Below are 19,251 nucleotides of genomic sequence, written 5' to 3'. Positions count from 1 at the left end.
GTGAAAAGGAATCAGTCAACGCAAGCTCACAAGAGAACATGAGATGAAATGTTTTCACTCCAAACTGTATCTACAGCATGTATCCAACTTGTTGCAGGGACGAGAACAAAGTTCTCGCTCAGCCATTAGTCCATGAGTGCACATTTCACCCACTCTCGGCTATTGTAATTGTGATTTCTTGGTTTTGTGCTCCGTTTGTCAGTGATAATTCGGAAGCAGAACCAGGTCTTTGATTTGACTGTTTTGTTATGACGCCAAATTTTACTTATACAGGAAATACTAGTCGCTTTTGTAGTTAATGGAGCACACACACATACACAAACAGGCACATATACACAGACTGATTGCAGTGGCTGATAAGGGTAATGGGATTGTGGCAGGTTGTCCTGAGACAGATTGGCCTCTCGTGGTGTTATCCCAGCTATTGTTTTAATTCCACCATGCTGCGATCCATAGTCCTCTACAGGGCAGCAGTGAAGATAGGGACTCAAAACAAAGATGTAAGGCTGCGCGCGTGTGTGTGTGTGTGTGTGTGTGTGTGTGTGTGTGTGTGTGTGTGTGTGTGTGTGTGTGTGTGTGTGTGTGTGTGTGTGTGTGTGTGTGTGTGTGTGTGTGTGTGTGTGTGTGTGTGTGTGTGTGTGTGTGTGTGTGTGTGTGTGTGTGTGTGTGTGCGTGTGTGCCATTGTGTATGTTGCCCACAGCAAGTGTGTACCGCGCATCTCTGCGGAGTACAACAGTCACCTTCAGTCTCTCTCTTTACCATCAGCTCCCATTCACTCCCCAAAGCCCTTATCTCCTTGATTGTGTTTGAGTGCATGAAGCAATCACACACACACACACACACACACACACACACACACACACACACACACACACACACACACACACACACACACGTAGTTGTCTCTTCTTACTGATGAAGAGTTTTTTAGATTTGGAAATCAGAACGATTTCAGTTTGCGCTGGTTTAACGCCCAGTTTCCTGTATTCATCACTTCCTACCTTTCCTTTGGTCCCCCATTTGTTTGTTGGGCCTCGACTGGAGACGAGCGCTTATTTGCATCTTTATAGAAAGATGTACAGTATAGACAAAAACAACAGGAGAATCTTTATTTCCTGCAGATTTTCTCAGATGCTAACGCAATTCCGGTCGATCCTCCAAAGACAGGCTTCATCATGCACCGCCGTGATTGCTGCTTTGTTTTCCTGTTTGTGATCGGAATAGAAGATGACAGTGGCCGACACAAGTGGGAGGCGCGGCAAGGAGCACAGACACAATAATGTATTCACAAGGCCCATGATGTGTGCAAAAAGAATAGAGGAATCATCTGCCTGTTTGTTTTCAGGACTACTTTCCTTTCTCACTTATGATAATGTCGCTTGGGCATTGTGAGACACTTCTGTCATAGCTTTTGTTTTGCTTTGTGCTGACGTTGTACAAATGTGGGAGGCCTGCTGCATACGTCGTGTAGATGTAATTCGGTTGTAAGGTCATGTAAATGGCTCTCCCTGTTGTGTATGTGAAAGATGCTGTCGTGTGCACTGAATGTCGCTCGTTGAGAGGGGTGGAAATGAGGTGATTCACAGTTTTTGGGTGCAGCTGCTGCTTTATTTTTGCATATTATTGTGCAGCTGCACCTGGATTGTTTCCAGGGAAACTCCTTGCAACGACAACACGAGTAGCCAGGCTCCGAGATGGAGAAGGTGGTTAGACAAGGGGAGCAATAGCGCCTGCAGGGAGCGGAGCATAAAGGCCAGCGCTGCAGATGGAAAAGGAAGTGTATGAGCTTCTGGTCATGCAACTGTAATCACTCCCATCGATCGAAAGAGAAGGAAAAGAGCAAAGAGGGAGTGCTTCATTCTCAAAAAGAAGCACAGTGGGTTATTAATTTAACTCACCTCTTATTACTGTCTCACATATGAGCCATTTCTTTTTTTATTCCTACATCTGTCTGCCTCTCTCATTTACCAGTAACAAAAAAAAACCTTTTTTTTTTCTGGTTAGTTTTTTACTTTTTGATCTTTTTCAGTCATTTCATGGCAATTTGAAATGATTGTCGTGAAAAAACAAAAAACAAAAAAAACCTCAATAGATAAAGATGAAGATGAGAATATATTCTTTTCTCACTGACTGATAACCAACACAAGTGATGCTTTTTTTTCTGATGTTTATGTCTTAAAACCAAACTAATTTCAAACTAGCTACAAACTTAACTTTATTTCAAAAAGATTTTGATTGCCACGCATACAATCATGAATATTGATGGCTTTGGGGGGGGGGGGGGGGTTTAGTCTCGGTTGATGTTGTGGATCAAACAATAACTGAATCCATAACAAATAGAAATGAAAGATTGGGACCACCACTACCACAATCCACCGCCTTTTATCCCACGGCTACACAAGGACATCAGACGCAACAATATTTTGAAAAGTCTTGACAAAAGTGAAGTAAAAAGAAGAAGAAAAAACAAAAAAACATATTTGAAGGACTATCGCTGCAGTGATGTTCCACCAAATGTGGTTGATAATAATCTGACCATTTTTGTTCCATTTGAATTACAGAGTGGCGTCAGGGCCGAGGACAGCGCATGATCCTGCAGGACGAGGACGTCACCACAAAGATTGAAGGAGACTGGAAGAGGCTGAACATGCTGGCCCATTATCAGGTGAGTTAATGAGCACTCAGCAACCGGAATTAATTTCATTATAGTGAACAGAAAGATATTTATGATGATCAATTTAAAAATGCTTTGTCATGGTGCCTTTTTATATGAGGCACATATAAACATGTTCATTAGAAAAATTCTGTGAAATTCCAAAGTAGATGAAGCTTTAATGTGCAATTTGTATTATTTGAGGCATAATGTAAATCAACATAACCTAAATAAGAGTAGTTATGTGATTTTCTGCTGCTGAATCTTCCAAAGCCGGCAAGTTTTGCACAACAAGAGGACGTATTGAGTCACTCACTGAAGCAGCTAAAGGAATAGTTAACACAACAATAGCTGAGACTACCACACAGTAACTTTGTGCACATAATTATCAGGTTTGTGTATTTTTCTCAGAATAAACACTAAAGGGACTTAACAGTGACACCCAATGTACGAGAGCAGCGTGACGGAAATCCCACGTCGTGCCCCTTTAATGTTTGTAAAATGTGAAATTCACAAAGAAAGATGTGACAAAAGGAAGCTACAGAAACTTGACATTTTGCATCTGTAGCTTGTGATATAGATTTCATCTTTTATTCGAAGGCATTCACATCTTGTCGAGGAACGCCCGTCGTGTTTTCATGGCATTTCCACAGGAAAACAGCCCATAATGCATCGCTCATACTTAGAGCAAAAAATAATATTTTGCCACACAAAAATAAAATAAAAAATCACCTGATATTTGACATTTCTTTACACTGCCTCTCTCCTTTTTCACCACACAACATCTCACTATCTATAGGCTCCCTCTCTGATGTCCTACCACCGCAGCTTTTTCATCCTTGGCTGACTACATAATGGACAGTTCAGTCAGGGCACTTTCTCGCCATTTCGAGGTGCAAGTGCTCCAAAGACAAAGATCCTCCTCACACATCACCAGCACATGTTATCGGTCGGCGCGGGGGGGTGGGGGGGGTCAACAACACATTGACACTCAGAAGTAATCCCTCGTGTGTGAAGAGGTCTTGAGATACAATCGGATGTGTTGCTCAAGTCAGAGACATATGAAACACCATTTGATAGCAAGGACAAAATAAATTTCTTTTTTTTTATTTAATACAACGAGAGGTGTCTATTAGGTTGATCTATTCTTTACAATGGTTGCCACAGCTAATTACAGCAACACGCACCATAGTCTTTATTATCCTTCCTACTGAAGTCAGGATTCAAACGCCCACACTCAAGGTCACGGCTTAACCCAATGCATTAGCATGAAGGACTGGAAATTAATGCACATTAATATACAAAATAGATGTGTGACTCCTTCAACACCTATAGAACCACATTAACAGGTGTTTGCTGTCATACAAATGCTGACTGGCTATTCATCCGAAACGAAACTATTTTGGATGAGAAAGCCGACCCGCTTTGTCACTGAGGTCTCAGTAATTTGAGCAGCTAAGCAAGTAGCGACTCTGCCTTCCAAGAGCGGTTTGCATGGTGCCTAAATTAAATGTCAGCGGCAGCAAGTGTCAACAAGCTGGGAGTATGAGGCGTGGGTGGAATGGATTAGGGACCTGATTGGAATTGGAGATAAGATAATGAACACAAAAGTTAATTTATTTTTTCTCAGGCCGGGGAATAAGGACACCTTACCCTTAATGGACCGCCCCCCCCCCCTCGCGAGGAGCTGGAAGAGAATTTAAACTTTATAAATGAATTTAGGCCCGAGTGTAGCCTCCTACGTATCATATTCACATCCTTTGTGTTTGTGGGTTTATTTTTATTTCACTGTTTTGGCTTGACTTTAAAATTCAAACCCTCTGTATCACTGTGTGGAAGATTTTATCTTTTAAATCAAATCTATTGATGGCACTCGGCTGATTGATGCTCCTCCTTAAAAACCCAGATGTGCATCTCTATTTGTTATTTGTTATAGCCTTCAGTCTTTTACAATTTTACTTTTATTAGAAGCTAATTTGACCAGCCAGACACACTGAACCGAATCATGTGGTCGTCTTAATTCTACTAATTTGGTTTAACCTGCAACCAGCGAAAACTCACCTTGTGAAAAGTTGCATTTCTCGCGAAGCAAAAAACATTGCATAATAGCTACGAGCTAGAATTTGGCATTTTCCATATCTGATCTGTCTTTCCCATAATGAGATAGTTCTCTCCGCCTCTTCTCTTTCAGGAAGCAGTTGCTCCCTTTATCCTCCAAATGTTATTTCCTGAAATGCCACTCCTCCTTTTCCACATTTCATTATGTTCCACTGCGCTTTTCTCATTTTATATCAATTCAACATATAAGAGCAGTGATCAGGCACAATACTTGAGGATGTTGGAGAGTTGTGGGGCTGCCCACAAAGGAAAAAACAAGATCCGGCCCGAGGGGACCCTCCTGCTTGCAATGATATAAACATATTATGCATAAGGAGCAGATTGAGTGACAGGGTGAAATAATGACACAATCTTAATAATGCCCTGGCTCACACAAATATGTTGGCTAAAGCCCCCTGGTCTCATCACCCACACAACGATAAAGATCACTTCAATTAACCCTGCTGCACCCTGCAGCGTGGGTTGCTAGATTATGCAGAATAGAGGAATCGTGTGTGTGCGTGTGTGTGCGTGTGTGCGTGTGTGTGTGTGTGTGTGTTTGTTTGTGTGTGGGCACTGCTGGGACTGACTCCATCCTGCTTGCGTTAATTGAATCCTGTTTGGCTGACTGAAGAAGGAGGAGCGCAAGACTGACTGATTCATTCATTCACACACACTTATTTACACGTAGACCAACAGACACACACGCTGCATGAGTCTTAGCATCTTCACACACACACACACACACACACACACACACACACACACACACACACACACACACACACACACACACACACACACACACACAGGCACGCACTCTCCAACACACACGCCACCCTGGAGGATAGGTATTATTGAATGGAGACTGTGGGATGTCCCCTCTCACACAGGCCGGTGCAATGCTCTGCTAAACTCTCCCTCCCCCTGTCAGTCATCATATGTATGTGTGGGCTGAGTAGAGCACATAAGGGTAATAAGATATTCTGTGTTTATTTGCACGAAACCAGAATAGATGAAAGAAAAAATTGAAAATGACACCATGTTTTTTTTTTTTTCCTGATGGCTCATGTTAAAATTTTGCACTAACAAATGAACTTTTTCAAATGTTTTTGGTTTCAAGGTGTCGACTGCATTTTAGATCGTTTTTTTTTTTTTCCAGGTACCTGATAATGCAGTAATGGCCCTGGTTCCCAAACAAGTTACAGCCTACAACTCAGTAAACAACTCCACTGTGTCTCGAACTTCTGCAAGTAAATATGGTGAGTAGGCTTCTGTTCAGATTTCTGGTGTGATTATGTCAAAGAAAGGATCCACAACACATTAGACGTGTCACACTGGGAGAAATCCAATGTGTGTCTTTTGTCCCAGTTAGACCTGCGGCGATGTTTTTCTGTCTTGTGAGTGGAACGCTTCTTTAGAGCTGGATGTGACAATTATTTCACCTCCTACGCACATTTCTGCAGATCACAGTGCATTTCATTAGTCACCAGTCTTTCAATGGATGGCGTCCTCTAAAACAGATTTGGCACATGAAGGAGAACTGCACACGCTGAAGGGGTTAAAGTACCCATAATGCACAGGTTGAATGTCATTGAAAAGCTGTTTGTTTTTTTCAGTCATTTAGACACTCATATACCTAATAAACAAAAACAAAATGACTGTAATAATTATCATTTTTAATTACTTTCTAAGATGGGGTTTTGATTATTTAGAATAATAAATATAATATATAATATATACTGACACAAATATAAACTGTAGTAAGTCAGTAAAGCCTTAAAAAATTATTAAAATAACTTAAAAGTTAGGGATGAAAAAAATTAAATGCACCTTAAAAAAAAGTGAATCAATACTAGAAAAATAATGACTGTGTAAAAACACACTCGGGCATAAATTGATCAAATTACACACTTAAAGACAAAAGCTGTAAATTATACATTAAAATATATTACCAATACTGGCCCGTCTGAGATTATATGGAGGGTTGATCCAGCAGTTTGAAGCGTAGTGAATAAAAACAACATCACCCAAAGTTTTTGTTCTGCTTTTAGGAACAAAACCAGGAAAGTGGCTCAACTTGATAATTTCATGAATCATTGGAGTTTTGTGGTTGTGGAATTCAGTATTGGTGAACGCAGGAAAGGAAGTATATAGGTTGAAACTCGTGGATACTTCCTATTAAGAACTCTGCATGTCAACAATAACAACCCAATAAAAAAAAATTTAAAAAACAGTCAAGACACAATTTACACATGAAGAGAACAAATAGATGCTTTCTTCTGTTGTTCTGGCCTCTTGAGTATCCTCTCATCTTCCCATGTGCCAGTAGTTTTTTTGTTTTTTTTCCACCTGTCCGTCTGTTATGTGTCTCCTTGAACCTGCGAAACCATCAAGTTAGTTGCTGATCAAAGGGCTCCCCTCACGGGTCACAAACACTTCAGACACTTCAAATGGTCAGCCACGTTATTAGCATGGCTTCATCTCCATATGGTGTCGCCTCACCTCTCCGCCACCAAATTAGTTCCGATAGGACCGAGGTGAGTGGAGAAAGAGAAAAGGGGAGGGAGGACGCCGGGAATATCTCTCACCAATATTCCCTTTAAAAGACATCAAATGCAAGTGATGCACTTCACAACTGGTATAGTACTTGAGAGTGACTTTGAACTCTCCCCTAATACAATAGCCAAATAGAAAATAAATAAATAAATAAATAAAAGTGTGATTGAATAGAAGGCAGGGGGGATGGCGGGTGGAGCTGCAGAGAAAGTTACGGAAAAAGTTCAAAGATTCAAACAAACACTGTGTAACATGTTGAGTCAGAGAATGAAAGGAGAAACTGTTGTGTTTGATCTTTGATGTAATGTTTCCATCAAAAGCCACAAAAGAAGAAGGGGAAAAAAAAAAAACATGAGAAAAATAGCACTGGCTGTGTGTGGAGAAGGATCAGAATAGAATCCGAGCAGAGAACCTCTCTCCTGTGTATCCCCGCCTCTGAATCACCCTCAGCTTTCTAACTCACTGAATAATCAACGACAAATTAATGCGCTCGTTCTGTATACAAACAAGGGTGAACGCCGTGGCCTCCAGCACACATGCAACCCTGAAAACTAAAAAATATAGTGTTACATTCGTCCCGCAGACAACAAAATTAACAGCACTGTAGGACTACTTAAGTCCTCTAGCAAAACTGCAGTTAAGTAATGTTCACGCGCGCGGGTCTGATGAGGGGAGCAAACTCTCCCAGTTGATCATACTGCGATCAGATTTGCACAATCAATGCATACACTCATGCACTCTTGTCTCTGATGTCTCCAGCTGTCACATTCCCACCGCCTCAAAATCTCCCTCCTCGGAGCTCTCCTCTTTGGACAGATTGATTTCTGTCACGGTGAAAATCACTCCTTTTTTTTTTTCCCCCTCACTGCACTCTTCTCCCACGAACCGCACCCACTGATCAATTCTTTTCACACTGTGTAAACATTCATTGAGCCATGTGTTTGGAAATGTCATCGCCACTCCGGCCATTGGGTGGGCCATACATATTTCATCTCGTCTGACACCTGTTCGATTTTGTGTCAGCTGGCAATACCATGTCTTGTCACTTGAAGAAGAAGCTATGAAAAATTAACCATGCAGAATTTCTAAAAGTTTCATATCCAATCTCACGGACCTGTAAATTTGAGGCCTCAGGCCTAAAAAGAAAAAAAGAAGAAACAGCATTCTGTTGTTGACATGCTGGTATTGCTTTTCTGGCTTCGGTTACAGTCTTGTTCTACTATTTCATTCATTTGCAGGTGCTGATTAATGTTTTTTTTTATTTTTCTTAGCTTTAATTTCTTTTTTTTTTACTGAAATGTTCCCCCTCTGTCATATTTATAGCTGTCAGAATGCAACGTGATAATTGTTTTCCACTATCCTCATATATTTACAAGTACAGGCAAACAGAACCACTCATTCATCAGTCTTGATCACCACTTTCTCAAACTTCAGTTAGAGGAGGACTGGAATCCAAACCTTTTGACCAGAAGTTCTTATCTATTTAAGGATACTACATATAAAAATTCAATATTGCGTGAAAACCCAGAAAAAAATAAACACGTACAATCGATTTGCCTTCATGAATTAGAAAGATAGAGTGTGTTCAAGATCATGCCCAAGATGATTTATACCATTTGAATTGTTAATGCTCTAGTAGTAGAACCGCAAATGTTTTAACATGTTTGAAAAGGATTTGTTAATCAACTCCAACTTTTAAAGAGGTGCTGCTGTTTTTCATGCATTTGGGAAACTGAAGAAAAACATGCAGACTCAACATAGAAGCCCCTCTTGCTTCGGGTTCAAGCCAGGGGTAGTCTCACTATGAGGCCTATCATGACCTTTGACCTTGTGAGGCAGTGCCACTTGAACTAAAGCGAGTTTTTCTTCACAGAGAACATGATCAAGTATACTGGAAGTCCTGACAGCCTGCGGTCCCGCACGCCGATGATCACACCGGACCTGGAGAGCGGGGTGAAGGTCTGGCACTTGGTTAAGAACCATGAGCACGGAGACCAGAAGGAAGGAGACCGCGGCAGCAAGATGGTCTCCGAGATCTACCTAACACGACTTCTGGCTACCAAGGTGAGTCGTCTCGAGTGGATATAATCTGACATTGACTCTTTCATTTTAGTATCTCATGATACAACTAGTCCAGTCATCACTTTATTCATAGTTCAGTTTTGAATTTTGCGACACTTTCGTGAAAATGCCATACCAATACATTTTCGTCCACCTTCCAGTTTATTCTGATCTCTAACAGCTTTCTGAACATATGTTGTACCAGAGGAATCAGGTGCATCTTTAAATACTGCATATCCTCAGGCCATTCATCAGGTGAAAAGGCTAAAAGGTCACAGTGACCTTCAGCCCGTCTCATAATGACTCGGAAATCTGTCACCTGATTTTAATATTCATGTTTACTTTGGATGAATCATCTCAGTGGAAAAGATTATTCAAATGTATTCCTCTATCCCCTCAGGTGAGAAAGAGAAAATAGATATTTCTGTTTGTTTTCTTTTTTCATTACTGTTGCATTGATGCAGCAGCATATCAAAAAGGATAAAGAAGAAAAGACCCATGAAACTCGGGAAGGTTTTTCCCGTAATAAAAAAATAAAATAAAATGATCGGGCAAAAATAGAAATAGCTCATAAAATGAGGCTCTTTCAACGTGCTTCGCAAAAATGGCCCCAAAGAAAGGAAAAAATACAGTTAATTTGATTTTTTGGAGGGGGGGGGGGGGGGGGTGCCACTTTGATCCAACAGCTGAATGCAAACTAACGATCCACTCCTAAAGCACCTTGTCACTCTTGTTTTTTCCTCCATCAAGACATCCTTTCTATCAGACGCAGACAGGCGTACGGGCGAGGGACAAGAAAGAGGGAGGCTATGAACTGAAAATGTTCATGCTGTAATTTTTTGATTCGGGAACATTTCACTGTGTTTTTTGATCCACCGCCTGCCTTTGTTTGGCAGTTCACATAGAGAACATTAACTCTGTTCTGTCTATGTCATAGAAATACACAGTGGCAGGAGTAGAAAATAAGAGTCTGGTTGTGTCTTCCTGCCTCTCTTTCACACACACACACACACACACACACACACACACACACACACACACACACACACACACACACACACACAAAGTACAGAAGAGGGGAAAAAAGCAGGAAGATTAAAACACCCTCACTGGAGTGTGCTGTGCTGACGACACTGGTACAGAATCAATATTAAACACATTGCACAGAATTAGCTTCACATTATGTGAAGGGATCTCCAGGATTTTTTGTGGTTAATTTCTCCGACTATTTATGCATGTCTATGAATATTGCAGCCACAATCAACAAGGAGAAGGTTGACAGTGCCATGTCCATTTGTTTTGTTTTGTAGTCGATTACAGCAAAAACTAGGCAAGTCAAAAGGGTCCATTTAGGTCAAATTCACTTCAACATCTCTAGATTTAAATATTAATTTTAATAAAAAAGAATTACTACATGTACATACTGTAGATGTTCACATCTAAAGCAGTTTTAACAAAGCATTTTTTTTTTTATTAGTGAAAACCTATCAAGATTTAAGTGCGGTATTTAGTTGTGTCTGCTAATGTTTCTGAAACATCTGCATACCCCAATGGGCAAATAAAGAACAACAGTTGGTTTATTTCAAAAAACAAAAAACAAGCAGTTAATTTGTTTGTTGTAACTTTCCCATCGATGCAAGTTCATCCCACAGCTCAGACTGAACCTCCGGCAGACCGATCATGCTTGTCTTTGGATTGTGGACGGAGGCCAGAGCAGCCACACAGGCACAGAGAGCAGGAAAACTAAAAAGTTTGTTGTGAACAGACAGATTTGAACCTCTGACTGAGGTTTTCCAGTTGGTCAGTCATCTTGAGTCATCTGCCACTCTCAAAATTGGTTCGATCTCGCTTTTCGTCCTCGCCGTCTGTCTATTTGTCACCACGTCTTTGGCTAAGACTCCGAACTGCCCCCAACTGTGTGAAGCACCTTCTCACGACGGCCATGACCCGTGGTGTGTGAACGCTTCTCTGTGTGGTTGGGTGAACGTGACTGATTGTGCAACACGCTGGAGAAGTGAAGTCCTTTCACTGTGGAGAGCAGTCCTCCACCAGAACAAAACCCTCTTCAGAGATAACGCCAGGCTTGCCATCCTGCAGCGGAAGTTCAGCAGTTAGTCGCTGCAGAAGGACAAAGACTCTTGACATATAAGCAGAGTGTTTGAAGAACGTGTTTGCACAGAGCTTTTTGAGCCTTTTGAAGAGCTCTGACCTTAATCTAGCAGTAACACTGAGGAGCGACCTCATGAGAGTTGTTCAAACCAGATATATAAAAATATATATTTAAATATAAGAAACTCTGTAAGTAAAGTAAGATTCAAAATCTCCCGGAAACATTGCATCAGACATTCTACTACCAAAAATGCTTTTTTGAGGTTTCTCTTTAAGATGTATATCTCACTCCTCACCTGCATTATTGTATTATATGTTTGGAAAGTAAGTGAGCGACGCGTGATGCTTCAAAAACAACTCATTGCTTTTCTTAATAGCAGTAAAACTACAACAGAGTTCAAGGGTAAAAAGTTTAGACCCACATTAATTGGATGTGCACCAAATTAAATAAAGTAGTGTTTTACACAAATACACACATTTTCAAAGAGAAGAAAAATTATTTTGATTCTACATATATTCCATTGATTTGTTAGTTGCATAAGTGGCCAGTTAATTCAAAAACCAAGGTAATGTCACGTCTTGGTGAAGCATTTGAACTCATTCAGAACGTATCTCACACAGTAGGACAGATGTTAGGGTGTCTTTGAAACAGGAACATATTAAGTACCATATTCATCATAAACTCAGGGCCCCTGATTCATGCTGTACAGTCCTCAGCGCAGCTTCACATATGAACACATGTTGACTTTGGGACTCTGCCTCCCCGCCACGATCCTGCTGCAGGGGGCAGGAAGGCAGCTCCGGACTGCAGACAGCACATCACCTTTCCAGATGGATTATTTTTGTGAAATAACCAGTTTATCATGGCTGGCCATCTCTCTTGGTGAGAAATGATTGGGCAGACAGGGAGCGTAATTGACTGCGTTTGGCTTTCACCTTGCCAATAAATACCTCTCCTTGGCAACGCCGCCGATGTCTCTCATATTAGTTCCATCAGTGTCACTGCCGAGTGCGGGTACAGGACGTGTTCATATGTGTGGAGTGGCACAGGGATCGATTGCTTTTTCCATCCTGGCTCGTGCCCCTCGAGTGTGCGCGCTCACGTCCCTCTCTGCCTCCCTGTTTCGCCGCTCGAACCAACATTTTTCATCGTTTTGTTTTCCTCGCATTTGAATGTGGAGGCAGACGGCATCAAAACATCCAGATGACACATTGTGTTTAGAGTGCAGCCTAATGACAGGGTAGATGGTCGTTGGGGGTTGGTTTGGCAGTTTCAGCTCCACCAGGGAACAACAGAACCCTGTGATGATGACAGTGTTGGTGCTGGTGCACCCCTTGAGATAAATGATGACGTAAAATGTCATAGCATCAGCACACAAACGGGTTTTTAGCATCTCTACCCACATGAAACACAAGGTATTCCCTCAACTGAAGCCTTGATATAGAGATATGTGACTCTGTCTTCGTTGACAAACGATGAGCTGTCTGGAATGTGGGCCACATTAGAATTATAGCCGTGATTGTCGGACTAACAAGATTTTCTCCGCCCACCCTCTTCTACCTCTCTTGACTCTGTGATTCGGTCACCCGCTCCACCCAAATTGGATTTTTATTTGCCGGCGAATGTACACACCTCATCTGCTACACTCAATGGCCCCCTTTTTCTGATAGGAAACCTCCGTCGTTTCATTTCCACCGTGCTCTCTCGCCTCTTCCCGTGCATCCCATCAGCTCATTCTTTACAAGAGGATTAGAGTCCCTCACTCTGTCTCTCCTCTCTCTTCTCCTCCTCCTCCTTAAAGTCGCCAACATTAAATCAAATTAGGGTCAATGGTGCAGTGTGGGAGCTAATCCGGCAGCACAAAGAGGCTTAAAAGATGCGCCTCCTGTTCCCAGATATTATTAAAAATCAGCTGTGAAATAACAATTTCCCCCATCAAAGCTGCAAGCAGATTCAGGGGCCAGGTCCAAGAGATAGGAGTGAGGCGCATAAACATCGGAGGTTGGGGACAAAGTGAAATGCACTGTAGAACAAGCGTACAAGTTTATGGCAACCTTGCTGTCAGCGTTAGTGTGGTGCATTAGAATGTATTGCAGCTCAATAGAGGTGCAGTCTATCTGTCTGAACTTGAAATACAAACTATCACAGCTTTCCGTCTCATCTTTCTGCTTCACAGGGTACGCTACAGAAGTTTGTGGATGACCTGTTCGAGACCATCTTCAGCACGGCCCATCGAGGCAGTGCTCTGCCGCTGGCCATTAAATACATGTTTGACTTCCTGGACGAGCAGGCCGACAAACACAGCATCCATGACCCGCATGTCCGACACACATGGAAGAGCAACTGGTGAGTTCAGAATCCCCAGGACAATCTGGAGGAAGTCATTTGGATCTTTAATTAATGTTTGTCGTAATTGCTTGTCGCCCCGGTGCGGCTCCACTCGTGGCCTTTGCTTCCTGCACTGATGTTTAATGTACTGCTCGCGCAACCAGTACATTTTGGCCCATTTCTCATGGCACTGCCATGGTGTTGCCCTTCCAGTTGCCAACTTTCACCACACGCCTGTCTTCTCCCCTAATATCCATTAACCACAGGGGCATGTAATCTTCATTAAAGCCAACCACAAGGGGCTAATCCAATTGGCTGCCAAGACTCTCCATCTATTATCATGGGTAACTGGGCCAAAAAAAAAAAAAAAAAAAACTCATGCCATGGAAGTCTCCATAGTGACAGATGTGCGTTCCCAGGTGTACAGGTACACCTCAGAAATTAATATCTACTGATTAATTTAGGCTGTAATGACCTCTTTGGGTTTACCGGAAAATGTTGGTAGGAGTTAAATAACTAACCAGCAGTGCATCAGAATGGGGTGAGCAGAGGAATAAAAAGGTGAAGAAAAGGAAGTGAACGCGGTGGGAGTTAAATGCACACTAATATCTCATTAGCCTCCTAGCCTCTGCCAAGATCCCAGCATGCATCACTCAGCCCCGGGCCCAGGAGAACCACAGGGATAGGAGGAGAAAATTTTTTTTTGATGTGCATCAAGGGACAAATAGAGACTGAGGGAGAAATGAAAAAGAGAACAGGCTGAAGAAGGAATATGATTTACTTCACTGTGTGATCCTAATTCTGATATTTCTGGCGTCTGTGTGATGGGACCATTTGCTGCCTTGAGTTAAGTGTTTTCTGAAAGCAAAACGGGTCGCTCTTACATTTGACTTTTAATGTCTTCCCACAATAGAGCTGTGAATAAACGCCAATTTTTCATAACACATCTCGACAAAAGGTACCTAGATTGGACACAATTTGTGCTGATGCCACCACAGATATCTTTTCAGTGTGAGGTGCGCTTGTCACGGCATCTGCCAACCTTTAGTTGACTCAAAAGGGCTGCAATCACAGCTGCAACAAAAGCCTTCATTTTGTCTGGTGGAGAATAATAATGCCAGGGTCCCTCCCAAGCTGAGCCGCTGTCCCATTAAAGCTCACAGCCCCATTGTCATCATACACACCATTAACTTCAACTGCAGCAAGATCCCAGCACCCCACTGCTACCCTGCATTGCCTTTAGGGTCCCCCCTCCATCACCCGGTCCCTTGATATAACCCCACTGGGAGATTATTCGGCAGTTTCCTCCTCATGAAGTCGTCATATGACATCATATTTATAGCCATGACCTACCCGACTACATTAATTAGCATTTCTAAGTCTGATTTGCAATGAAAACACAGTGAAAACTGCTTTTTTATTTGTAAATTTCAAGTTTCAGAGTGATATTTTTATGCTGGATTACTGGAAGGAAACACTTCTTAGGAGGTATATTGCCTTCAAATCTTAAAAATAGAAATTACATTTTCATCTGCTGTGGTTACTTAATCAGATTCAATAAATCTGATTAAAATTGCATCATGTAAACACTTCTATCTGATTAGTTAGGACTGTCAGACAAGAGGAGGTGGTGTTACCCTGAATTATGATCCCATCAAAGTCCACAACTTATCGATTCCCATTGTTGGAGTTTTGTGCACATGAAATGGTGTTTTGAGAAAAAAAGAAAGAAAGAGTATGAATAGATGCTGCCACATCAACCAGTGTGGCTCATATCTTCCTGATCAGACAAGGAGAAAGTGTCTCTCAGTTTTAAAGAGAAAAATAACAAGATTGACCAGTTAGTTGACAAGTCAATAATAAATAACAGGAAACTGAGCAGCAAAAGTTGAAATTAGTTAAACTGTTAGCTGCTTCTTGAGCATTGTGTGCCAGTTATAGTGTGCATTCCTATGTGTGTGCATACATGAGTCACTGGCTCCGTGAGCACCTCCAGATGGTATCTTTTGGATTCGCCGCAGTGTTTCAACGTCTGCTCTCGTCCTCGCTCTTCTGCATTTGGTGTGCATACGTCTGTCTGTCACTCGAGGACGGAAAAGACAAAATTGTGATCATTGTGCAAAAACTGGCATGTAGTGTACCTGCCTCCTGTCTGCATGGAGGCTTTCACCTGTCGAGTGTCACCCTGCAGACTCCGCCCACTCACTGTAAATACAAGCACTATGGTAGACACACTCTTAATGTTCAGTGTTTGGGAACTGAGTAAAATTCAGTTTCACATTAATCATGGAAACCCTTTATCTGTGCAGATAACAATAAACACATTTCAATACAACTATAAAGACTGTTTAGTTAATTAGGTAAAAAAAAAAACTAATCCTAACCCATAAAAATTTATAAATAAGGTTTAATGGTACAAAAATTACAGCATTTGATTTTTATATGAGTTAAATGTTTAGGAACTTTAGGACGATGTCAGTACAAGAGGAGTTCTGATCTAAAAGTTGGCAGTTCGACGTCCACCTTTACGTTTCTCTGTCCCAAATGGATCTTTGGTAAGACACCATAAAATAAGTTGTTCCACAGGAAGGACAAGCACCTTGACAAGCAGCTCTTTCGACTACTGATGTGTGTGTGAATGGGAAAGTGTGACCGTGTAAAGAACATTGAATTTCATATAGCACTGAAAAGGTGCTGCAGCCTTTAAGTGAAGTCCATTTCCCTTTCACGTAGACTCTTGACAGCGCTGATGATGTTATAGGAGTGTGCATTCCTACTCATTGGAGACATTAAACAGCAAAAAGAACATAGACATAATGCAGATATTGTGGAAATGTCAGGAAGGAAATAGAAGTATGAATGAATTATTTGCGGTCTCTCCACTGAAATGTAATGATTTTAAACTGATTTTAGTTTAATAAATGAAGATCATCGATGAAATGTTCCTAATATTAACTAACGTTTCCTGTAGTAGTTGTATAAAGTCAATTTTTTTAATGATTATATCTCACTGTTGCTTTTATAAGTGTGAACTGACTGCAGTCGGTGGTGAGAAATCAATGGACAGGCGAATGGCCTTTTAATAAAAGGGCTTTTTCTTACTCTGCCAGCATAATTCCTCCAGGATAAGCGATGCCCTTGATCTTGGCAGCTGATATTTAACCTAATCCCTGACCAAGAAGGCCAGATCATGACCATCATTCAGATTTCTAAAACTCCACAGCATGAGCTGACGGCCGAAATCCCACACTTTCGCTTAATTTCACTGAATAATAATAATAATAATACCTAGACATTACTACTTTGGTGATTTTGAACATGACAAATTGCATGAGGGGGAAGAAACCTCATCGCTTTCACATCTAGTGCCCCATTGAAAGAGATTGTCAACAATCAAAGCAGCACAGCAGTGGTGTTAATATCCCTTTGATCCCTGCACCTAATCCCACGAGATTCTTTGCTTAGATTAATTTTGAAGTTATAATGCTGTGGGTTTTTTTCCCCCTTTCTGAGACCAAATCAGCTTTTGTTAGACATCTGAATGGCTTTGTGAGAGGTTGTGCTAGAACGAACAGGATGGTGGGGGAGCGCTGCTGGTATTTTATTTTATTTTATTTAAATTTCCTCCCCTTTGATAAGGCATTCCTGTGCCATGCACAGAAACTTCTGCATTGACTTGACTGCTGCAACATCTATCCTGATTGATTTTTGCCACATCAGCTAAAAGTGCACAGCCCAGCGAATAGTGAAGATACCGAGATCCAAGTAACACTCAGCTCTTTCCTAATACCACCTGAGCCCCTTTTCACTGCAGCACACAGATAGGACCGGCCCCTATATCTGTTCATTTTGGCAGGAACAATCCCAGAAAAGAAACAGACTTGTATATTTTTATTATTCTGGACAGGCACAAAATAGAAAACACTTGCACAAACAGGGTAATGTGAACTGTGTCACTGTGCGGCCCTCAGCGAGGACCCCTGGACGCTGCTCGGGAAAAAAAAGAAAAAAAACCCAGAGCCAGCCACCACCTGGTTTTAAAGATAAAGGCTTTATTGAATTGAGCACACACATCAAATAGAGCACATCAGCAACAGCAGGGCCTGTGTACTCGCTTTGCAAAGTGAATGAATCCCCGTCCCTTCTGGCGAATAATACGTTCATGCCTATTGACTAGCTGGCTGTAGCAAATTTGAAAATGGCATTTAGGGACTTAATCTCAGAGCAGCTGAACCGGACACAGACTGTTGTTTCACTTCACACTCTTTGTTCCTCTGTTTGAATGGTTATTTGTGCATTCTGTCACTGAGATGGAACCAAACAATCAATGCAAAAGTAGTTTTAATGACATGAGGCCTAACGCGGAGTACATTAACATGTCTCATTAGCGCTTAGAATTGTTTAACAGGCGACATTGTGTTCACAGTTTGCGGTGCAAATTTAGTTACAAGCAAGACGACTCCCCACAATACTCTGATGAGGAAATGTTAGACACTTAAAACAAAGTTAAAGAGCAGAACTCGTATGGCTGTGCTGAGTTTGTCACTAAACTTTTGTCTCTTTTTTTTTGGTCCGCCCTCCACAGCCTACCTCTGCGTTTCTGGGTGAATGTGATCAAGAACCCCCAGTTTGTGTTCGACATCCACAAGAGCAGCATCACAGATGCCTGCCTGTCCGTGGTGGCCCAGACCTTCATGGACTCCTGCTCCACCTCAGAACACCGCCTTGGGAAGGACTCGCCCTCCAACAAGCTGCTTTATGCCAAGGACATCCCCAGCTACAAGAGCTGGGTGGAAAGGTGAGCTTTCAATTAACAAACTTTTCACTGTGTGGATAAAGACATAAAAAAAACAAAAAAAAAATCGGAAAGCCAGCTTTAGCTACGTTTCAATCTAAAACCCGATATGACTGGAGTGCTGTGATCTATGAGCTGTGAAACCCAATCTAAATTACCAAAGCAGCAGGAATGATCTGGCGCACCCCGGGCCTGAGATCTACACTACGCCGGAGTGAGTTGTTGGGGGGAAATGTGTGTGTGCGTGCTTGTGTGCACTTGAACATAAAGAGAGAAAGCATTCCTCAGAGTTGCAGGCTGCAGAAGCTGGTAATTTGTTAAAATAGGAGTTTTTTATTAAATTTATTTGTCAGCAGGGGAAGCGAGGAGGGCCTGAATAAAAGATGCTGTACTGGGAAGTGGCTTGGAGTATTTGTGTGTCTGTGGCTCCTTCAGAGCCAGCCTCGGGATGAAAATATATGTGATCTGCTTACACAGAGGAAGGAGTTTTGGGCTTGTTGTGCGTCTTCAGTCTCCCACAAACACAATTCTTATAAGGAAACTGAAAGCCCGGTGTTGATTTAGAGGAGGATGCGTTTGGATTAACTGCTAAATGTTGTAGAAACATCCTTCCCAGTGTCCTGTACTGTATATAAACCATCCCTTCA

At 41.8% G+C, this 19,251-nt stretch overlaps 1 protein-coding gene across 1 annotated transcript in view; it reads left to right on the top strand.

The window, feature by feature from the left end:
• Positions 1 to 19,251, top strand: part of plxna4 (plexin A4) — a 210,388-nt gene that overhangs the window by 186,228 nt on the left and 4,909 nt on the right. Inside the window, exons 25-29 of the mRNA XM_080492385.1 lie at positions 2,563 to 2,666; positions 5,914 to 6,013; positions 9,184 to 9,374; positions 13,658 to 13,827; positions 18,395 to 18,607. Coding sequence (XP_080348511.1) covers positions 2,563 to 2,666; positions 5,914 to 6,013; positions 9,184 to 9,374; positions 13,658 to 13,827; positions 18,395 to 18,607 — 778 coding nt within the window. The remainder of the gene's footprint in view (positions 1 to 2,562; positions 2,667 to 5,913; positions 6,014 to 9,183; positions 9,375 to 13,657; positions 13,828 to 18,394; positions 18,608 to 19,251) is intronic.

Source organism: Lipophrys pholis, assembly GCF_963383615.2.
Source record: "Lipophrys pholis genome assembly, chromosome: 22".
Lineage (NCBI taxonomy): Eukaryota > Metazoa > Chordata > Actinopteri > Blenniiformes > Blenniidae > Lipophrys > Lipophrys pholis.
The sequence above is the reverse complement of the archived record's forward strand: the minus strand, read 5'-3'. Positions and strand labels throughout refer to the sequence as shown.